This window comes from Atractosteus spatula, chromosome 1, assembly GCF_055471065.1.
Source record: "Atractosteus spatula isolate fAtrSpa1 chromosome 1, fAtrSpa1.hap1, whole genome shotgun sequence".
Lineage (NCBI taxonomy): Eukaryota > Metazoa > Chordata > Actinopteri > Semionotiformes > Lepisosteidae > Atractosteus > Atractosteus spatula.
The window spans coordinates 72,615,398-72,632,232 of record NC_142706.1 but is presented as its reverse complement, the minus strand read 5'-3'; the positions used below and the strand labels follow the sequence as shown (position 1 = coordinate 72,632,232).

Sequence of the window (16,835 nt, the reverse complement as noted above, 5' to 3'; positions counted from 1 at the left end):
GGAGTTGAACAGTGTTTGGTTTTAACACTTTAAGGATGAAAGTACACAAAGAATGAAAAGCACAATGTTACACAAATTGACTTATTTATTGGACATCCATTTCTAAGTACTGCTTGTTGAGGGAAAAAAATCCAATTCCAAATGTCTGTAACCATCTCATTGAGACCGGACGTTTCAGAAAGGATGCTATGCTATTAAAGCAGACTCCTGGACTTCAACAAACTTAGGTGAGTGGATACCAAGTGAGCTCGATTTCCTACTTAGCCTTTTCCATTTGTGACATGTCAACCTCGCTCTAATTTGAGCGCCACAGTTGCTGGCCACACCTCCACCCACCTGTCACTCAGGGCCGACTGCCAAGGAACCCAGTATCACCTGCAGGCAAAATCGCACCACGCCCGCCACAGGTGATACAGAATACAAGTGGGAGTGAGCCTGGCATAACCATTCTTGTAACCATAAGAATACAATTGTTCATAAATATAAGTGTGAAAACCACAGATTCAAGTAAAACCACAATCTGTCAAACTGCAGGGATTCTATGCCAAAATACTTCAGGAGTAAACATAACCCTTTAAAATAAAAAGTGTATTATTCCCTAATTAAGCATTTGATAAGTATGCTGACATTATTTTTACAATTACATATGCATTTTAACATTCTAAAAGGAAGAAATGTGACAAGAAAAGATATTATGGAAGTTAAAATCCTAAGCCTAAAAACCACTGTGCTTTATTTTGTTTTTTGGACTCTCTGCGAAACAGCATACAAGTTTGTTTTCGAACATCCATTCTGACCTTCCTCTGCAACACAGAGCGCATGTTTCACAAGAGACGTGTAAGGTCAATTTTGTGATCGCTGCCTTAGTCTTCAGGGCAGCAGAGAAAGTGCAGGAAATTGGTCTAAGTTCTGAATGCCAGCGATAACTCTGAAGTTCAAGGTTTAGTGCAGGAACAGCACAGGAACGTCCAGTGTCCTTTCAGTGGGAGGCCCCCCCACTACCATTAGACAGGTGAAGCTTTGCAAAACAGCTGGTGGAACACTCATACATTCACTTTGCTTACCGACTTCACCTCATTATTTATATTAATTCAGAATTAGAGCAGAAAGCAATTAAATGTCTCTCCTCTGTTAGGGCAAACCTCTAGAGGAAAAAATAACAGTGTGAAAACAAATTAATGTAATGAGTCCGAGGACAGAAACTGACACCACAGGTAAGTGTACAGGGACAATCTTGGAAAGTGTACAACTTTAATTACACAACAATGGAAACAAAGCTGGAAAAAAAAGATAGCTCAGGCTGACACTACGCCAAAGTGATCTGGTACAAGGGTCATCGTAGGAATGTAGGATTTTCATTACCTTACTGTAAGAGATCGTCACAAACCCTGTCACAACATAGAAGTATGATTCCTGCAAGATCATAATTAGCTTGTTAAAATATTAAGACTGCTAAGGATATATTTCGGTTCATTTTAACTTAACAGACAAAATATATACAATACTATACATATATACATTACAGTGAGAGGTAAGGGTATTGCAACACAAGGGAAGTTCAACTGATTCACTCACCCACAAGGAAAGGTGCAACTGTGTCACTATGCTGCATCAAACAAGATCACATTTTGTTTTCAGAGTGACCAGAGAGCACCTATTATCTTGCCTGTGGAATGCTTACAGTTCTTTCGAAAGACTACTGACTGTTCTTTTGGAGTTGTAAGGCTCCAGTAGAATTTCCTGAGCATTTAAGAGAGATTTCATTCTTCCTTTACAAACAACTTTCAGCGAGGTACCCTTAATAAAAACTGTATATAACAAGTTTGTTGAACAAGTTGAAGATCTTCCATCACTATAAAAAGGGAACAGAAACATTTTTAATTTCCAAACTAGAGCTGTAGTGTATCCTTTTTCACAGAGAAAGATTAGGATCAAACATTACTGTAAGTCCTGAATTCAATCGAGATGGAAGTAAATATCAGACGCTCAAATTCTGCTGTACCTAGAGAGACACTCACTGCTCTGGAGTGGTTAATAGCCAAGTGGAATTGCATAGATCCTCCAAGAAACTGCACCTCTGAAGACCCACAGTGTGAGAAACACGTAAAAGCACGATGGAAATGGAAGTGTCTTAATCCAAAAATAAATTCTAAAGCCTTCCTTCGTCACTGCCCTTTCTTTAACTTGAGCCAATTACAAACACACAGGGCGAGATGCAGTCAGATGTAAATGGGATGGTACTGTTTGTAGTTGAGTTTCTTCCTGCAGGTCGGGCACTTGCTTGCTTTGCGGAGACAGTCTCGGATGCACTGGCTGCAGAACAGGTGTCCGCATTTCGTGGAGACAACGAGCCTTCCACTCCCGACTATCTGCGGAAGGAAAGAAGAACACTCGTTCCCACATTTTGTAAGCGGCATTTTAAGCAGAACTTCGTTTTCCTTCCCCGTTCTTACCTCTCCGTAGGTGTCTAAGCAGATGGGGCAACTAATCGTTCCTGGGGTAGCTCTGTGAACACAAGAAGAAAACCTGTGAAGGACGCCGTTAGATTCTACCACTTAAGAAAAATGGTTTAGCCAGATTAACAGGGACAGACAATAAAATATACTTAGCAGAAACATTAAAGAAGTTCTTCTTGCTCAGATAGAGAAACTCCCCTTTGCCTCAGCCACAGTTTCGCTTACTCGCTGTGCCGGGACAAAGCCTGGCCTGAGACCCGTTTTCCAAGCTTCTCTGTCTCAGAGGCTCAAATCAAAATCTGTGTGCCTGTTTTTCTCTGCATTGCCCATCACATCTCTCCTGCTTCATCACTTCCGCTGAAGAGGACTGCTCTCCGTAACCGTAAAGGTATGAGCTTTATGTACACTTCAATAACATTCACTTTTAGAACAGAAAACTTGTGCAGTGCTGTATTTTCTGTTATGTTCTTTTCATATTTATGTGGATATGCATGGCATAACAGGTACATCATATATACATACGCCATGTGGGTATAGGAGGGAGCTATCCCAGTAAACGTGTCTTTCATTATCCCTGGACAGTGCAAAAACACATCCACCAGCAGTAAGGAGGACTGAGTATAATCTCAAATAATCTTTAATGGTTTGCCTTTACAGATGTAGGCGGCTTCAGTATTTAACACTGGTGCACTGAGCCAGTTACAGAAGTGACATCACTCCTCTCTGATATCTAGTATAAAAGTATAAAACTGTTTTTTTCAGGGTGGTGGAGTTGTCTGCTTCCAGGGAGTGGTGCTGTGCTTGACGCTTGGAGCCTGTGAGCGACTGTCTGGTTTTGAATTCTGGCAGGAGCAGAGGACAAGCTGTACTTGTCACATATGCACAGATACAAATACATAAAACCCAGCATCCCCAATTCTTTCACTGTGCACATGTATCTTTGGTTAACACAGAATCTGAAAATCTGCTCCTAAGGCTCAGTCCAAGTTCTGGAGGGCATGTGTGTGTGCAGGCTTTATATTCCAGCTCAGCTCTTCAACATCCAGTTCCATCAATCTTCGGCTTAACTGGACCAGTTTAACAGCCCTTCACAGCTCTTAAGGCGTTGGTGATTAAAAGAGACTTATAAAGCCAGCTGAACCTCAGCAATCCTGCACCAGGACTATGTCTTATGGCATCAACTTTAGGAACTCTACATGTCAACTAATTGTCTCACAAAAAATGGTCATCTGTATAGTATCTACTAATGCAGCCAGCATGACTCTCCCTTCTCTAATCTATTTCCCCTTCTATCCAAACACGGTCAATACTGACAATACGGAGTGAAAATACAAACGCGGCCCGCTCTTCCCTCTCGACGCGGTGCTGCGTGCTCATCATACCTGGCCTTGTTGCTGCTCTCCAGGGAGGAGAGGAAGGCCGGTGTTGGCATCATGCCGCTGTCCTCCACCTCCTCCTCGTCGCTGCTGAGGACGTAGCTCTCGCCGCTCGCTTCCCGGTGGCCCTGCAGACCTGGGAACAGCACAGCAGTCTGTGAGGCCGGCAAGCCCAGACCGCCAGAGCAAAGCCCTTCCACTTGCACCACTCCCAGAGCCATCCCTCTAGCGCACAAACAGAGACCACGGAGCCCGGTCCATGCAGGACACCCAGAAGCCAACAGAGAAGATGGGCAAGGAAGAGGGGTCTTATACTTACTGGAAAAGGGGATCACAGGGAAAACGGACAGGACCGGGCAGGGGGACAGAGGAAGTGTTGAGAGCCGGAGCTGCTACTGACTAGTCTTACAGCAATAGGATCAAGTGCTTGACTACTTTTAAGGAGCTTAAAAAGCTGACTGATGAATTCAACTGGTTTAAGCCCAGATATTCCAAAAACATCTCTTCATTCTGATAGGAACAAGTAAAGGTTAATTCCAAGCTAAATAGAAAAAGAATAAAAACAGCTGTAGAGCTTTCTACTGGTGTGCGACATGCATGTTGTTGTTTCTTCTTTCTACTTTTCAGCCTGGAATTAACCTTTACTTGTTTTTACTGTAAAACGCATGATGACAGCTCCCCACTTGAACCTCTTCAATCACTCCTTTCGATACGCAAGAATGAGCAACATAGCTGTATCAGTTTGTGATTTCACTGAATCAAGCCACTACTTAGCAGGAGCAGGAACCTACCTTCATCTACAATCTGGAAGATGCGACAGAGACAAGAAAAAAAAAAGAACAAAATCGTTATATTTCAGGACATCTCAATGATTGAGAAATATATACAGGGGAGAAAACAGTTCTCTTCTGTGCTTTTACTAGCAAGCCGTAAAATACTGGAATTGGCTATATAATTACAAAATACAGTCAATAAACATGATAGAAATTGTGAAAAACAACAGAAATTGAATCTGTGGGACAAATAACTGTACAAAAACTGTATAAAAATACTTTCCTTGCCATTAAACCATATTTTGAAAGTACAACAGTATGAAAAACTAACTCATGTACCCGCCCATACAATTATAATGTAAAACTCATGCATAATTAACTGGGATTACTATAATCTTCATTTACAAAAGCCCTGAAAAGATTTCCACCATCTACAGAATCAGCAGCTCTCAAAGGAAACTAAACCAGTTCCCAAGCTACCACTTCAGTGCCAGAATATAAAATGACTAAACTTGATAATAAGCACTCTACTGGACATTAAAACAAGATATTAATTACTTGATTTTTAAAAAGTACAAAATGCTTTTGACAACTAGTGGAAATAGCCGAGACTCTAAGAATCAAGACTGAGCCAAAGAAGAACAGTATGACTTACCACCACTGAATCACTGCTAGTGAGGTCAACGACAGCGGGCTCAGAGCCTTCGCAGGTCAGATCGACAACGTCCTCGCCTGCACACATCACACACCACACACGGTCAGTACAGCCGCGGGCTCTAAGGGAAAGGCAGCTGCTCACAATTTAGTCAGGGCAACGTTAACAGCGAGCAGAGCTCCAGACACCACAGGGGCTGAACAGAGCAGCACCGCCCTGGCTGCTGCACTGCCTCCTCCCAGCCTGATCTCATCAGAGCTCAGCTGGACTGAGCCTGGTCAGTATTACTCTTGAAAGGGAAACCTCAGAGGAAATCCAGGCTGCTGCCGCAGGGTGTTAGTGGACCAGTAGGTGGCGCTCTACCCTTCGGCCCAGGATTTTCACACCCAATGGCTTATGATGTTTTAGAACACTGTAGGAGGTGCTGGTTTTTGGATGTTAGAGATGAGGACTATCTGGTTAATAAACAATTTGATGTTGTTCTTGAAAGAGTGAGAGTGTTATCCCCGGTTCCCTTTCTCAATTCCACATGCATAGTACAAACTTGCCTTCCTAAAGTTCTCCCTCAATTCAATTGACGTCTTGTTATTCTGCCTCTACTGTGTCACTGTAATTCTGGGGCACAGTGACTGCTGAGCATCACCCAGATGGATTTTTTTCCAGAGGCAGTAAAACATTTGATGCGGCCCGGTCACTTACTGGAGTGCAAACTGTTCTCCAGCACCTCTATGGTCTCGGGCTCCATTGCCGGAGGTGCATTTGCAACTCTGCGTCTCTTGCTTGGTCTTCTGGAAGACCCACCACTGCGACGCTTTATTTGGGCCTGTTAGTGGAGGGACAAGAAAGTTTGCTTTGAAAGGGCTGTATTAACAACATTTTATAGTCATTTACAGACTCTAAAGTGCCAAAGGGACATCAACAAAATAACTGGACAATACCTTGCAAGCAATGGGTAATTGCAATTAGTCATTCTCCAGCCATATTTAAATATGCAAGGCTTAACACACTTGCCAAGCACGTATCCCAACCTTCAGTTCATATTTGCTCACAGGGTTCAAATTAAGATAAATCCTATTTAACCTACAAAATCAGGCTACCAGAAAGTGAAAACAAGGATGCAATACGTTAAACGTTTAAATAACTAATTTTCACTTAATGTTTAATAATTAACTTTAAGGACCAAGATGGTGTGCAAAAAGTGAAGTGGGCTCCTGAGATTCAAGATAACAATATGATAAAAGCAGCACTCAAGTGTTAACTAGGATTACTAAAATCTTCATTTACAAAAGCCCAGAAAACTTTTCCAACATCTACAGAATCAGCAGCTCTCCAAGAGAAGAAAAACAATGCCGCACCACTGTCGCAGGAGAACTGGGAAGGGCGCAGATCTCCAGGATGAGCGGAGACGGTGGTCAGATGGACAGTCAGGGAGGTTAGCCACCATGTGCAGCCACTAACAGCGTGCTCCATGGGTCTAGGAAGTCTACCACAGACTAGAGCTCCCCACCAGGGCGGCACCACTCCTCCAGGAGAGACTCAAGCAAATTAGGCCTGGTTAACAGAAGGCCCAGAATGCCTGACTGGGTCCAGATCTAGTGCCTGAAAAGACCATTACATGGGAACCAAGTCCATGTCATTCTCATCCACCAGATTCTGGGGACGGCGACAGTGACGCTTCTGCCAGCAGGAAAGAAATGCTGAACATTGGGCGAAGGTGATGACTTCGTACCATTAGGCAGCGATTATGTTTACAGTATCTGTAAATATTTTATGATATGTCTTTGTTATAAATGTCTGCAGATATTTTTTTCGTTGCATGTTAATTTGATTTTATTTGCTTTAGCAACACTGACTGTACTCATCAGACATGCTGATAAAGCATCTTGAACTGAATTGATTATCAACACTGCAGAAGCCCCTGAGCGACGGGAACCAGCAGTCAGGGCTGTAGCCCTTTAAGACAACCCTTTCCAAAAAGACTTCTGATCATCTGCTGCTCACCCCCACAATCTATGCAGAAAAATACTAATAAAGGCTTAAATTTCAGGCGATCAACCACTGCACTGATTCTACAACATTCTTATTTATTTCACTAAGTATTGAGAAATAAATAATATACTTTTCTTTGTGGCCCCTGTTTTTGCCTTTGTACTCAGCTATATATTAACTAATACAAGAATAAGGAAATTTAATCTCTTTTTCAATCCAGTCATCACTGCATTAAGACTGACATTATTTTCTCTTAATCCATATTTGAATATTGTGTATATAATACTGCATAAGTATTCAAACCGCTGCACAGTTTTCACAAAATTTGCAGCTTTAAAGTTCACTGTCATGACATTTTGAAGTAGCAATTACAGCAATATCTGTTATATGCACAACCCACTGCACACATTCAAACCAAAAACCAAAGAAATGTATATGTAACCTGAAAGAAAATGGAAAACAGAACACGGTTACTTAAGTAAATCTTTTCAAAGGAAAATTGAAATTTAGGTGCACAAAATTACTTTAAAAACCACAGTTAGTTGAGCGGGTTCTGTGTACAATCGTGGTCTAGCTGACGCCATGAGAAAAACACCTTGGAGGGGCTCCTTGGAGAACTTCAAATAAAGACTCAGAGCTTTCAAAGCCGGTTAGAGCTAAATTCATTGAAAAGCTCAGATCAGGAAAAGGGTACAAAAACTCTTTACGTTTCTAAATGATGCCAATGACAACTTTGAAAGAGTTACAGAGCTCAATGGCTGAGATGTGTAGAAAATCCACACTCTCAGTTAGGTTTCAAGATTTCTGCAAGAGTGCACTTCTCACTGTACTGACTGTATTGTATGTATTGTATTAGTATTATTGTATCATTTGTTACACTGTGGCTGTGTTGTCTGTGTTAAGCTGCTGTTGCACTGCAATTTCCCTCACAGGATCAATAAAGTATCTATCTATTTCTGTATTTGCCATATACAACAAGTGTATTGGAATGCTTACTCGTTCAGCTGTACCCAGTAACATTAGAGAAAAATATATATATGCACAAATGAGTTCCGCTTATGAGAAAGGCGCAGTAAGGTTATGATGTATGCATACAGGAATTACTCAGCCACAGGAGCAGCAGGCAATTCAAAGTCCCAGCTGGAACTTTTCTCATTTATATAGACAAGCAGCTACAAAAACAAGCACAAAAAGGAATAGATAACATACTGGTGCAGTAAAGAGTAAAGCAAAGATATTGCAGGACAACTCCAGACTCTAAAGTTGAGAATTGTTCCTTTTTAAGGTAAATTTGATGCTCTGTGTAATGCACACATTACAGTTGCATTTGAATTTAATCTCTAATATAAATAGATCTTTTCAGCCAATGATAGCACACAGCGTTTTGACTGTTTCCTAGATTTATTCACCAACAAAATGAGTGCTGGAAATTCTCGTGTTCATCTAGTCCTCTAATCCAATGGCCTGTGTTATCAGTGAGGGAAAGGATAGAAAAGCAGGCTCTGACCCCTGCCTGTGCAACAGTGAACTGTTGAGCGGAGCGATCCATAGCACTGTGGCTGGGAGGTTGCCAGTTCAAATCCCGCGTCCGGCAGAGGAATCCTACTCCATTGGGCCCCTGAGCAAGGCCCTTAACCCCAGCTGCTCCAGGGGCGCCATGTAAATGGCTGACCCTGCGCTCTGACCCCCAGCTTCTCTCCCTGTCTGTGTGTCTGTGTGTCTCATGGAGAGCAAGCTGGGGTATGCGAAAAGAAATACCTAATGCAAGAAACTGTATATGGCCAATAAAGTGATCTTATAAATATGACTAACAGTACACATTCACACATTCTGGTTTTCCTGGGTAGTGTAAATAACCAACCCTTGTTTAAAAAAAGGTAAAACAGAGAAAGAAACCAATAATGAAGAGCTGCAGAATGGAAACATTCATACTGTGCAGGGTTTTAATACAATTGTGCTTTCTTTTAATAAACCTGCACCAAACCACATGGCTGAAATAAAGCAACTGGACATTATGACTCTTTACTATACAGGTTTGGGAACACTGAAGATATGAGGCCAATGATTAAAAATGAGTCAAGGAAATATCAGACATTACAAATATTTTACTGACAGTTACCTCAACATGGGATACATATCCGGTACACATCATATAAACCCATTTAAGATTTGGTCCTACCACAAAAAAACTAACCTCTGTGGCATACGAGACCAGCATGTGACAGGTGAGTATCAGAGGTGAATGCACAAAGGGGGGTGATGTTATTAATGGAGTACCTCAGTGGTAGTGGAGTCTGTACAAGGATCACTGACAAGTTATAATTCCAAATTCTGGAACAGGAAGTAGATTACTCAAGTGACAAGCAGGCAAAACCTAAACAGGAGGATTAACAAACACCATAGAAGCAGTAAATGAAATTCAAGCAATTTAGATAAAATTCAAAACTGGGCAGTCACTTGGCAGATGACATTTAAGTTAGATAACTGTTTGTGCAGAGTGCAGCATGCAGGTATATAAACTAGAGATATAAAATGGGAAGCTGAGTGTGAAGCAGCTACTGAAAATGTTGGTGTTTGTTAACATTTCTTTTGAAACAATGTGGAGAAGCAGTAAAAACAACCAAAATGGATATATAGTTAAAAGTGAATATCTGAAATCAAGGGAAGTCCCATTCTACAATGTAATATTTTACACTATATATAATATTCTGTACAATTTTGGTTAGCACACTACAAAAAAGATATTGCTGCACTAATATCAGTGTAAAGGAGATCAGCCAGATTCATTCCTAGGCTTAAGGAAATGCTCCACCCTGACAGGCAAAGCCAATCCATTCAGTGTTGAGAAGACTAGGAAGAGACCTGATCCAACAGTGGAACACAAGCACAGGCCATAAGTGGAAACGACACGTTAGTGCACTTAAAGACAAAATCTGAAGGGTGGTTGGTGGGAGTGTGGAACAAGCTACCCAGACATGGTTGAAGCCGATCTTCTGGTTTCTCTCAAGGAACAGCTGGAGGACTGAGAACTGCTAACAACCCAACAGGCTAGGAGAACTGAACAGCCTCTTTGGGTAACCTTTCTTGTGTTCATATTTCATTAGACTGTTAAGCACTGAACCCAAGGCTAAACAATTTAATGACTCTTCCTGTCAAAACAGCACTCATCCTACTAATGATCGGCCCTTCCTTTCAAGAGCTTCCTTTAGAGAAGAACAGCATAGGCACTGACCCTCTTCACTGCACAGACTTTCAGAGTGTTCCTTTCTTGTTTACCTCTGTGCCCGTCACTGTGAAACAAAACAAGGTAACCTCAACGCCCAAAACACGTCTGTTTGCACGAACCGTTTCAGACAGAGCTCTGTACATGCAGTGAGAACACTAGAGCACTGAGTGTGAAACTCAGTACGAGCACTGCGTACGAAAATCAGCAGGAAACTGAACTAACAAGTGGCAACACCAGCCGGAATTTCACAACACAATGAATGAAAGCATGCGAGAAAATACTTACTGTGCTCATGTTCTCTGAGAAAGATATTAGTGAAAACTGATCTGGTACAAGTATCATTAAAGCTGCGGAGCCTGAAAACCAAGGGCCGACTCCCTAATATGTCCTGGAGAACATTGCTCTATGCAGAGTACTGGTAAACACCAGGTTAAAACCTGAAAGAAACAAGAAGTTGCCTTCAATACTACATTCATTCTTTCTATACCAAACCATTTGGTGCCAGCGGCAGTTTCACCTTGTGGTGGCTAAATGATGATGGAGGGGAATGGTTTGAGCCGATGGTTTGGAATGGAAAGGCATGCTTTTGGTAAACGCTTTTTTGTTTTATGTGCAAATGGAAAATGAAAACAATGGCAAGCTGGAAAACATTAAAAAGAAGTGGAGGCTGGATTTTAACAGAGTAAACCAACATCTGAAAAGGTTCAAGCAGAAGTATCTGTACAAACTGATGCAGGGTCAGGCATAAGCCAAGCGAGAAACAAAATAAGAAGAAAACAGCTGGAAGAGATTTACAGCTTGTGTACATGATCATTACCCTTATAATAATACTGCACACACTGTAACTGGATAAAGGCGTCTCTTATGGAAATACTAATACCGTTCCATCCTTAGGTATTCCCCTCTCGACACACAAGCTCAACTATAAGCATGGGTCTGCAAGCCCACAGAGTGCATGAAGACCTCAAAATGCAGCAGGCTCAATCAGTACACGCAGACATCATGCATGTTTTTCTCTGCTCCATGCAACGATGAGTACAACTAAAGACCATGATGCACATAACTGCCTTCCACCAGCACACCCCCTTAACCACACTTAAACCTGAACGTGTCACAGATCACACGTTCCTGAGCACGTTCCTGACCACTTGCTGCCGAAGTGGTGATGATGAACTAGTCCATCATACCAACCTGGAAAAACCAAAGCAAGGAAGGAACCCCACTACAGTCATGGAAGGGTGCTGTGGTTTAAAAAACCAGGGGACCCTGATCCTGGAGGTGCACACGCCTCCTGGTTTTCATTCCAGCGGAGGTTAATCACCTAGGTGACACCTTAATAGAACTAACAAGTTGCTCCACTGGCATACTCTCAGGTTTCTTTTCCTTCTCATAAATGAGGAATTTTACTTAGGAAATGCAGTAGTTAAAGTGCAGCCATTAACAAACTGAAAGCAATGAAACCGTTCAAATTACTCCTAATACTATTACTCCCATTAAGGGTTGAATCAGGTATCTGAGAGCTGGGCTGGAACAAAACCAAGGAGGTGTGATCCTGCAGGACCAAGACTGGCAACCCCCGACCTAACAATAATTAATTACACTTACATAGCGCTTTTCTGGACACTCCTCTTTACAGGTAATGGGGACTCCCCTCCACCACCACCATTGTGTAGCATCCACGACTGATCCACAGTGTGCCAGTACACTCCGCTATTAGCCAATTCATAGAGGGGGATTATTAGGAGGCCATGACTGGTAAGGGCCAATGGCAAATTTGGCCAGGACGCCAGGGTTACACCCCTACTCTTTTCGAGAAACACCCTGGGATTTTAATGACCACAGAGAGTCAGGACCTCAGTTTTACGTCTCATCCGAAGGACGGCACCTGTTTACAGTATAGTGTCCCCGTCACTATACTGGGGCATTAGGACCCACATGGACCGCAGGGTGAGCGCCCCCTGCTGGCACCACTAACACTCTTCCAGCAGCAACCTCTGTTCTCCTCCCCACTGAGAGCTGGTGCATGGGGAGCGTTCTGGTGCACTATGGCTGCCGTCGCATCATCCAGGTGGGGCTGCACATTGGTGGTTGGAGGGGAACCCCATTACGCTTTGAGTGGAGTGTCCAGAAAAGTGCTATATAAGTGTAAGCAATTATTATTATTAATTAACCTTAGTTTTTCCCAGGAGTCTCCCATCCAGGTACTGGCCAGGCTCACACCTGCTGAGCTTCAGTGGGCTGCCAGCTGGGAGCTGCAGGGTGATATGGCTGCTGGCGCTAACAAGAGACGTTCAGCTAACGTTGACGTTAAAAGTCGCAATACAAGAGGCATTAACACCTGTGCCAACACCAGATTTTAAAACAGACTAAGTAATCTGCCTAGTCCAAACCGAAAGAATACCGCTTTCTTGATATAAAGCTCCTAACTAACGCATATCTCCCTTAAATACAGATCTTGGATCTTTTATTTGACAAAACAGTTAGATAATACACGGGATTCGAAAACAAATATGGCATCTATATGACTAATGCCCACTGAGGCCTTCGATCCGGTTGGCAGCAATTCGCAGAGATTACTAAAACTCTTCAACTTCTGTTTAACAGCAGCAACAATCCTCTTTTGGTAAGGACGGATAAAAACACAAATCAGAGCTCGCGAAATGATCTAAATAGTCGAGAAAATGAATGGGTGACAACAGCGAAGTGCTTTATACCATCGTGGATTAAATAATTAGATTCTGATGCTTTGTAGGGGAGTTTCTGAGATAGGTGGTGGTACACCAACTCCGCTGTACTGTTACATAACCTCCAACATGAAATGGTGCTCAAAATGCTTCTAACGGCATTATAACAATTATTTTAGGTGTAAATACTATCCATATTACCATATTATCCATTTTAGCACTTAAGCCAGAGCTATGGTGTGTGGTAAAATTAACAAAAGCCGATTAAAAAAACTAGCCAAATAACCGAAACCTACCACGAAAATACGGACAGCAGCAGTCAGGAAGAAATCAGGGTTATCGACAGCTTTACTGCAACGCTTCTGTCTGGCGAGGCGCACCTTAAATTTGAAAGAAATTAAACAATAAGAATTACTACAAATGCACTAAGGAAAAATAAACCAAAATCCCTTTCAATTTCTTTTCTCCACTCCGACCATCCAGCTCCTCCTCGAGCCGGAAGTAACCTCGGCAGCAGATCCGTTAGCCCAGGCGGCGCTGTGATTGGTCAGGTAGAGAGTAACGAGCCAATCGCTAGGCGGGAGCTTTGTTCGAGGGAGCATGACGTACATCCGGGTGCACTCTGGTATTTGTAGTTTTCACAACAGGAAATGAGTGAGTTGTGTAGTTGTTTAAGGCTTCTTAATGACGTCCGCTGGAGTAGGTACGTTGGAAAAATAGTGTTGAGGAAAACGACCACTGTTTCACCTGAGCGCGTTTTCGGTTATATGGTTAAATCATCTGTACGGACCAAACACCTACTTTGAACTCGCAAAAGCTTAGCACACTAACGAGCATGGTACGCAGGAAAGGAATTCAAGGAGGAGTATAACTGGAAAGACTGAATTCGCTCGACTGGGTTCCCGAGATAATGATAACGAATAGTAAAAACATCCGTTAGAATGAATAGCCCATGTAAAATGACGCAGAAAGGCGTACATAAGCAGCCGCGGCTGTTTTAGAGTTTTTATTATTGTTCGTGCGACGTCTATGTCGACCCCCTGAAACCCAGATGGTGTAGAACTCTCCCACAGCAGGCAGCTGGGGTTCAGCACTGTCATGGGAGGGGGCGCTGTGTCCCCTCCCAGTAGCCATGGTGGAACCATCGCAGGGCAGAGCTGCACCCAGTCAGCACCCAGTTAAGGTAATTGGGGTCTCTGTGCCGTGTGATGGACTGGCACTATGTGCTAGGTGTAGTCCTGTTCCACGTGCTTCCCGGAGGAACTCTGGGATGTCTGGAGTAATGGAGGCAGTGACAATGGGGATAACTCAAGGGGCTGCACAGTGGCCCAGTGGCTAGCGGTGCCGTCTCACAGTGCTGGGGCTCCGTGATCAATTCCTGGAGTGCCATCCACAAGGAGTTTGTATGTTCTTCTCGTGTTCATGTGCATTTCCTCTGGAAGCTCCGGTTCCCTCCCACCGTATGAAGACGGACTGGTAGGTTAACTGGCCCCGGTGTGAGTGTGTGTCGGTGTTTGCCCTGCGATGGACTGGCGTCCCATTCAGGATGTACCCCGCCTTGTGCCCATTGCTTGCTGGGAGAGGCTCCAGCTGCCCCGTGACCCTGGATTGGACAAGGCGGTGAGAAAGTGGATGGATGGAATAAATCATAGTGCAACCGTTCCTGACCTCGCAAACCTACCAGGAGAATAAAATCACCTTCTTGGAAGATTAATGCTCCTTTCTCCAAGGTGCAGCTTCTTTGGATCTGAGAAAGGCACTGCCACAGCTGAAGTGTTCACGGGAAGTGTCTGCTTTTAGGGCAGTGGGCAGAGGGAAGATTTCTAGTTTTGTTTCCCGTGAAAAGGAATAATGTGTTTGTTCGCGTAAGAGTAGGGTTTTTGTTTTGTTTCTCAGGCTGTAGTTGAAATAAAGCCAAGAGATGCAGGTGTGGCAGACAAGCCTCCTGCAGAGGCCGGTGCTGCTCCTGCACAGACGAGACGTGCTGGAAAAGCTGTGTGACTGCTGTGCACCCCGGCCCGTTGTGGGAGTGCAGCAGCACGCAGCTGGTGTCATGCACCTCCCCCTGAGCTCGAGGGTCCCAGGTCCAGTTCTGGGCTGGTTCAGTGCGGAGTTCCCCATGCCCTTCAGCACTTTCTCTGGGTGCTCCTTTTCCCCCAGAGTAATTGGCAACTCTGAATAGCCCTCCCACACATGGGCGTGCCCTATAATAGACTGGTGTTCCATCGAGGGTGTATCCCACGTTACACCCAGTTTCGGCAGGGTTAGACTCCACCCCAAAGCCTAAAGCAGGTACTGGAAATGAACACATGGATGGATTATACGTTGCATTTTTTAGTTTGAATGGGCTATGTAACAAGGTTAATATTGTTTTTGCACCCATTATCCGGTATAGAGCTCTGAGTCAGCCTTTAGCTAGGACCCCCTTGTTAGAGGAGGAAGTTGAGATTTAATTAACTCCACACATTCTACACCACACAAAAACACACTACAGCAGGGTTTGTGACTCCTGAACCTGCTGCACAGCTTTCTAATGTCAAGTCCTTATCCTGTTCCATCCCAGAGGGACTTGACTCGGAGTGCGGCAGTCCCAATTCTGCAGAGCTTCACAAGAAAATGTAAACATTTGTTAAGGGGACAGGGCCCATTTCACAGTTTGCTTTGTAACAATATGTTGCTTTGTTATAACAATATATTGCTTTGCTTTGTTTTACACTGTTACCTTTTTATTATTATAGGCCAATGTCTGATGTCTGCTGCCTTGCCTGTGTGAGGTTATGGAAACAGCAATTGGAACTAAAGTACAGGATCAGCTATATGGAAATGACACCCTAGGGAATCGTTCACATGGATTAAGAAAAGGTGGATCTTGCTTAACCAACTCGTTGGAGTTCTTTGAAGAAGCGACAATGGACTCTCACAGAACATACAACATGGGGTATTTCGATTTTCAGAAGGAGCCTGATAAGGTTTCTCATAAAATATTTATTGTTGCATTACAGTTAATAGGGATTCAGGGAAACATCTGTGATTGGATGGAGAAGTTGTTAATATAGAAGAGAGTATAAAGATAAACAGTGAATGCTCAAACTGAGGCAGTGTACCACAGGGACCTGTGCTAGTGTCACTGATCTTCCCCATTTATACCAATGATCCAGATACTGCTGTGTTTAGTGAATTAGTCAGCTTCGCAGACAGTACCACAAGGGGAGGATTAGTAAACACTAATCTGTGAAGACTGGGCAAACACCTGACAGATGATATTTAATGAAGAATTTTGCAGGGTTTTATATGCAAGTAGTCACACCTGAAGAAGGCTTCACGGCTGAAACGTTGTGTTTTCTTTCTTCTCTTTTCAGCATGGAATAAACCTATAACTTGTTCCTAGTAAAACTATATACTATTAGTACAAAACATTATACTATTAATGCAAAACTTGAAACACTGAGCTAGAAGATGCTACAAAAAAAGATTTAGGTGTTTATGTTGACACATCCTTTACTTATTATAGACCACGTGGGGAAGCAGTTTTAAAAAGGCAAACAAAATATTAGGACATATATTAAAAGTGTTGAATTTAAATCAAAGGACATCATGTTAAGATAGTTCAAGTAGGTGGATGCGTCAGCATGCGTAGGCTGCAAAAGAACACGTAAAGGTTTATTCCCTGCTGAAA

General features: G+C 43.0%; 1 protein-coding gene across 4 annotated transcripts; it reads right to left on the bottom strand.

Moving 5' to 3' along the window:
- Window positions 1–1,237: 1,237 nt before the first annotated feature.
- rnf4 (ring finger protein 4) lies at window positions 1,238–13,688 on the bottom strand. 4 transcript variants are annotated; one of them, XM_088918770.1, is made up of 8 exons: window positions 13,456–13,675; window positions 10,761–10,912; window positions 5,960–6,083; window positions 5,261–5,337; window positions 4,624–4,636; window positions 3,839–3,968; window positions 2,454–2,505; window positions 1,238–2,369 (listed from the first exon to the last, which is right to left on the bottom strand). In XM_088918770.1, exons 2-8 carry the CDS (start codon window positions 10,815–10,817, stop codon window positions 2,220–2,222), a joined length of 603 nt encoding a protein of 200 aa, XP_088774896.1. In that variant the 5' UTR covers window positions 10,818–10,912; window positions 13,456–13,675; the 3' UTR covers window positions 1,238–2,219. The 4 variants fall into 4 exon arrangements, with proteins under 4 accessions (XP_088774896.1, XP_088774913.1, XP_088774905.1 ...); XM_088918787.1 differs by lacking the exon at window positions 13,456–13,675 and adding an exon at window positions 10,482–10,539 and having other exon boundaries at window positions 10,761–10,907; XM_088918779.1 differs by lacking the exon at window positions 10,761–10,912 and having other exon boundaries at window positions 13,456–13,688.
- Between the last annotated feature and the right edge of the window lie 3,147 nt (window positions 13,689–16,835).

Excerpts from the sequence above, each read along its gene's own strand:
- rnf4 (XM_088918770.1), bottom strand. The coding sequence starts at position 10,817 with ATGATACTTGTACCAGATCAGTTTTCACTAATATCTTTCTCAGAGAAC. Across the intron at positions 6,084-10,760 it reads TCTCAGAGAACATGAGCACA|GCCCAAATAAAGCGTCGCAG; the intron begins GTAAGTATTTTC and ends CTCCACTAACAG. Across the intron at positions 2,506-3,838 it reads GAGAGCAGCAACAAGGCCAG|AGCTACCCCAGGAACGATTA; the intron begins GTATGATGAGCA and ends TTGTGTTCACAG.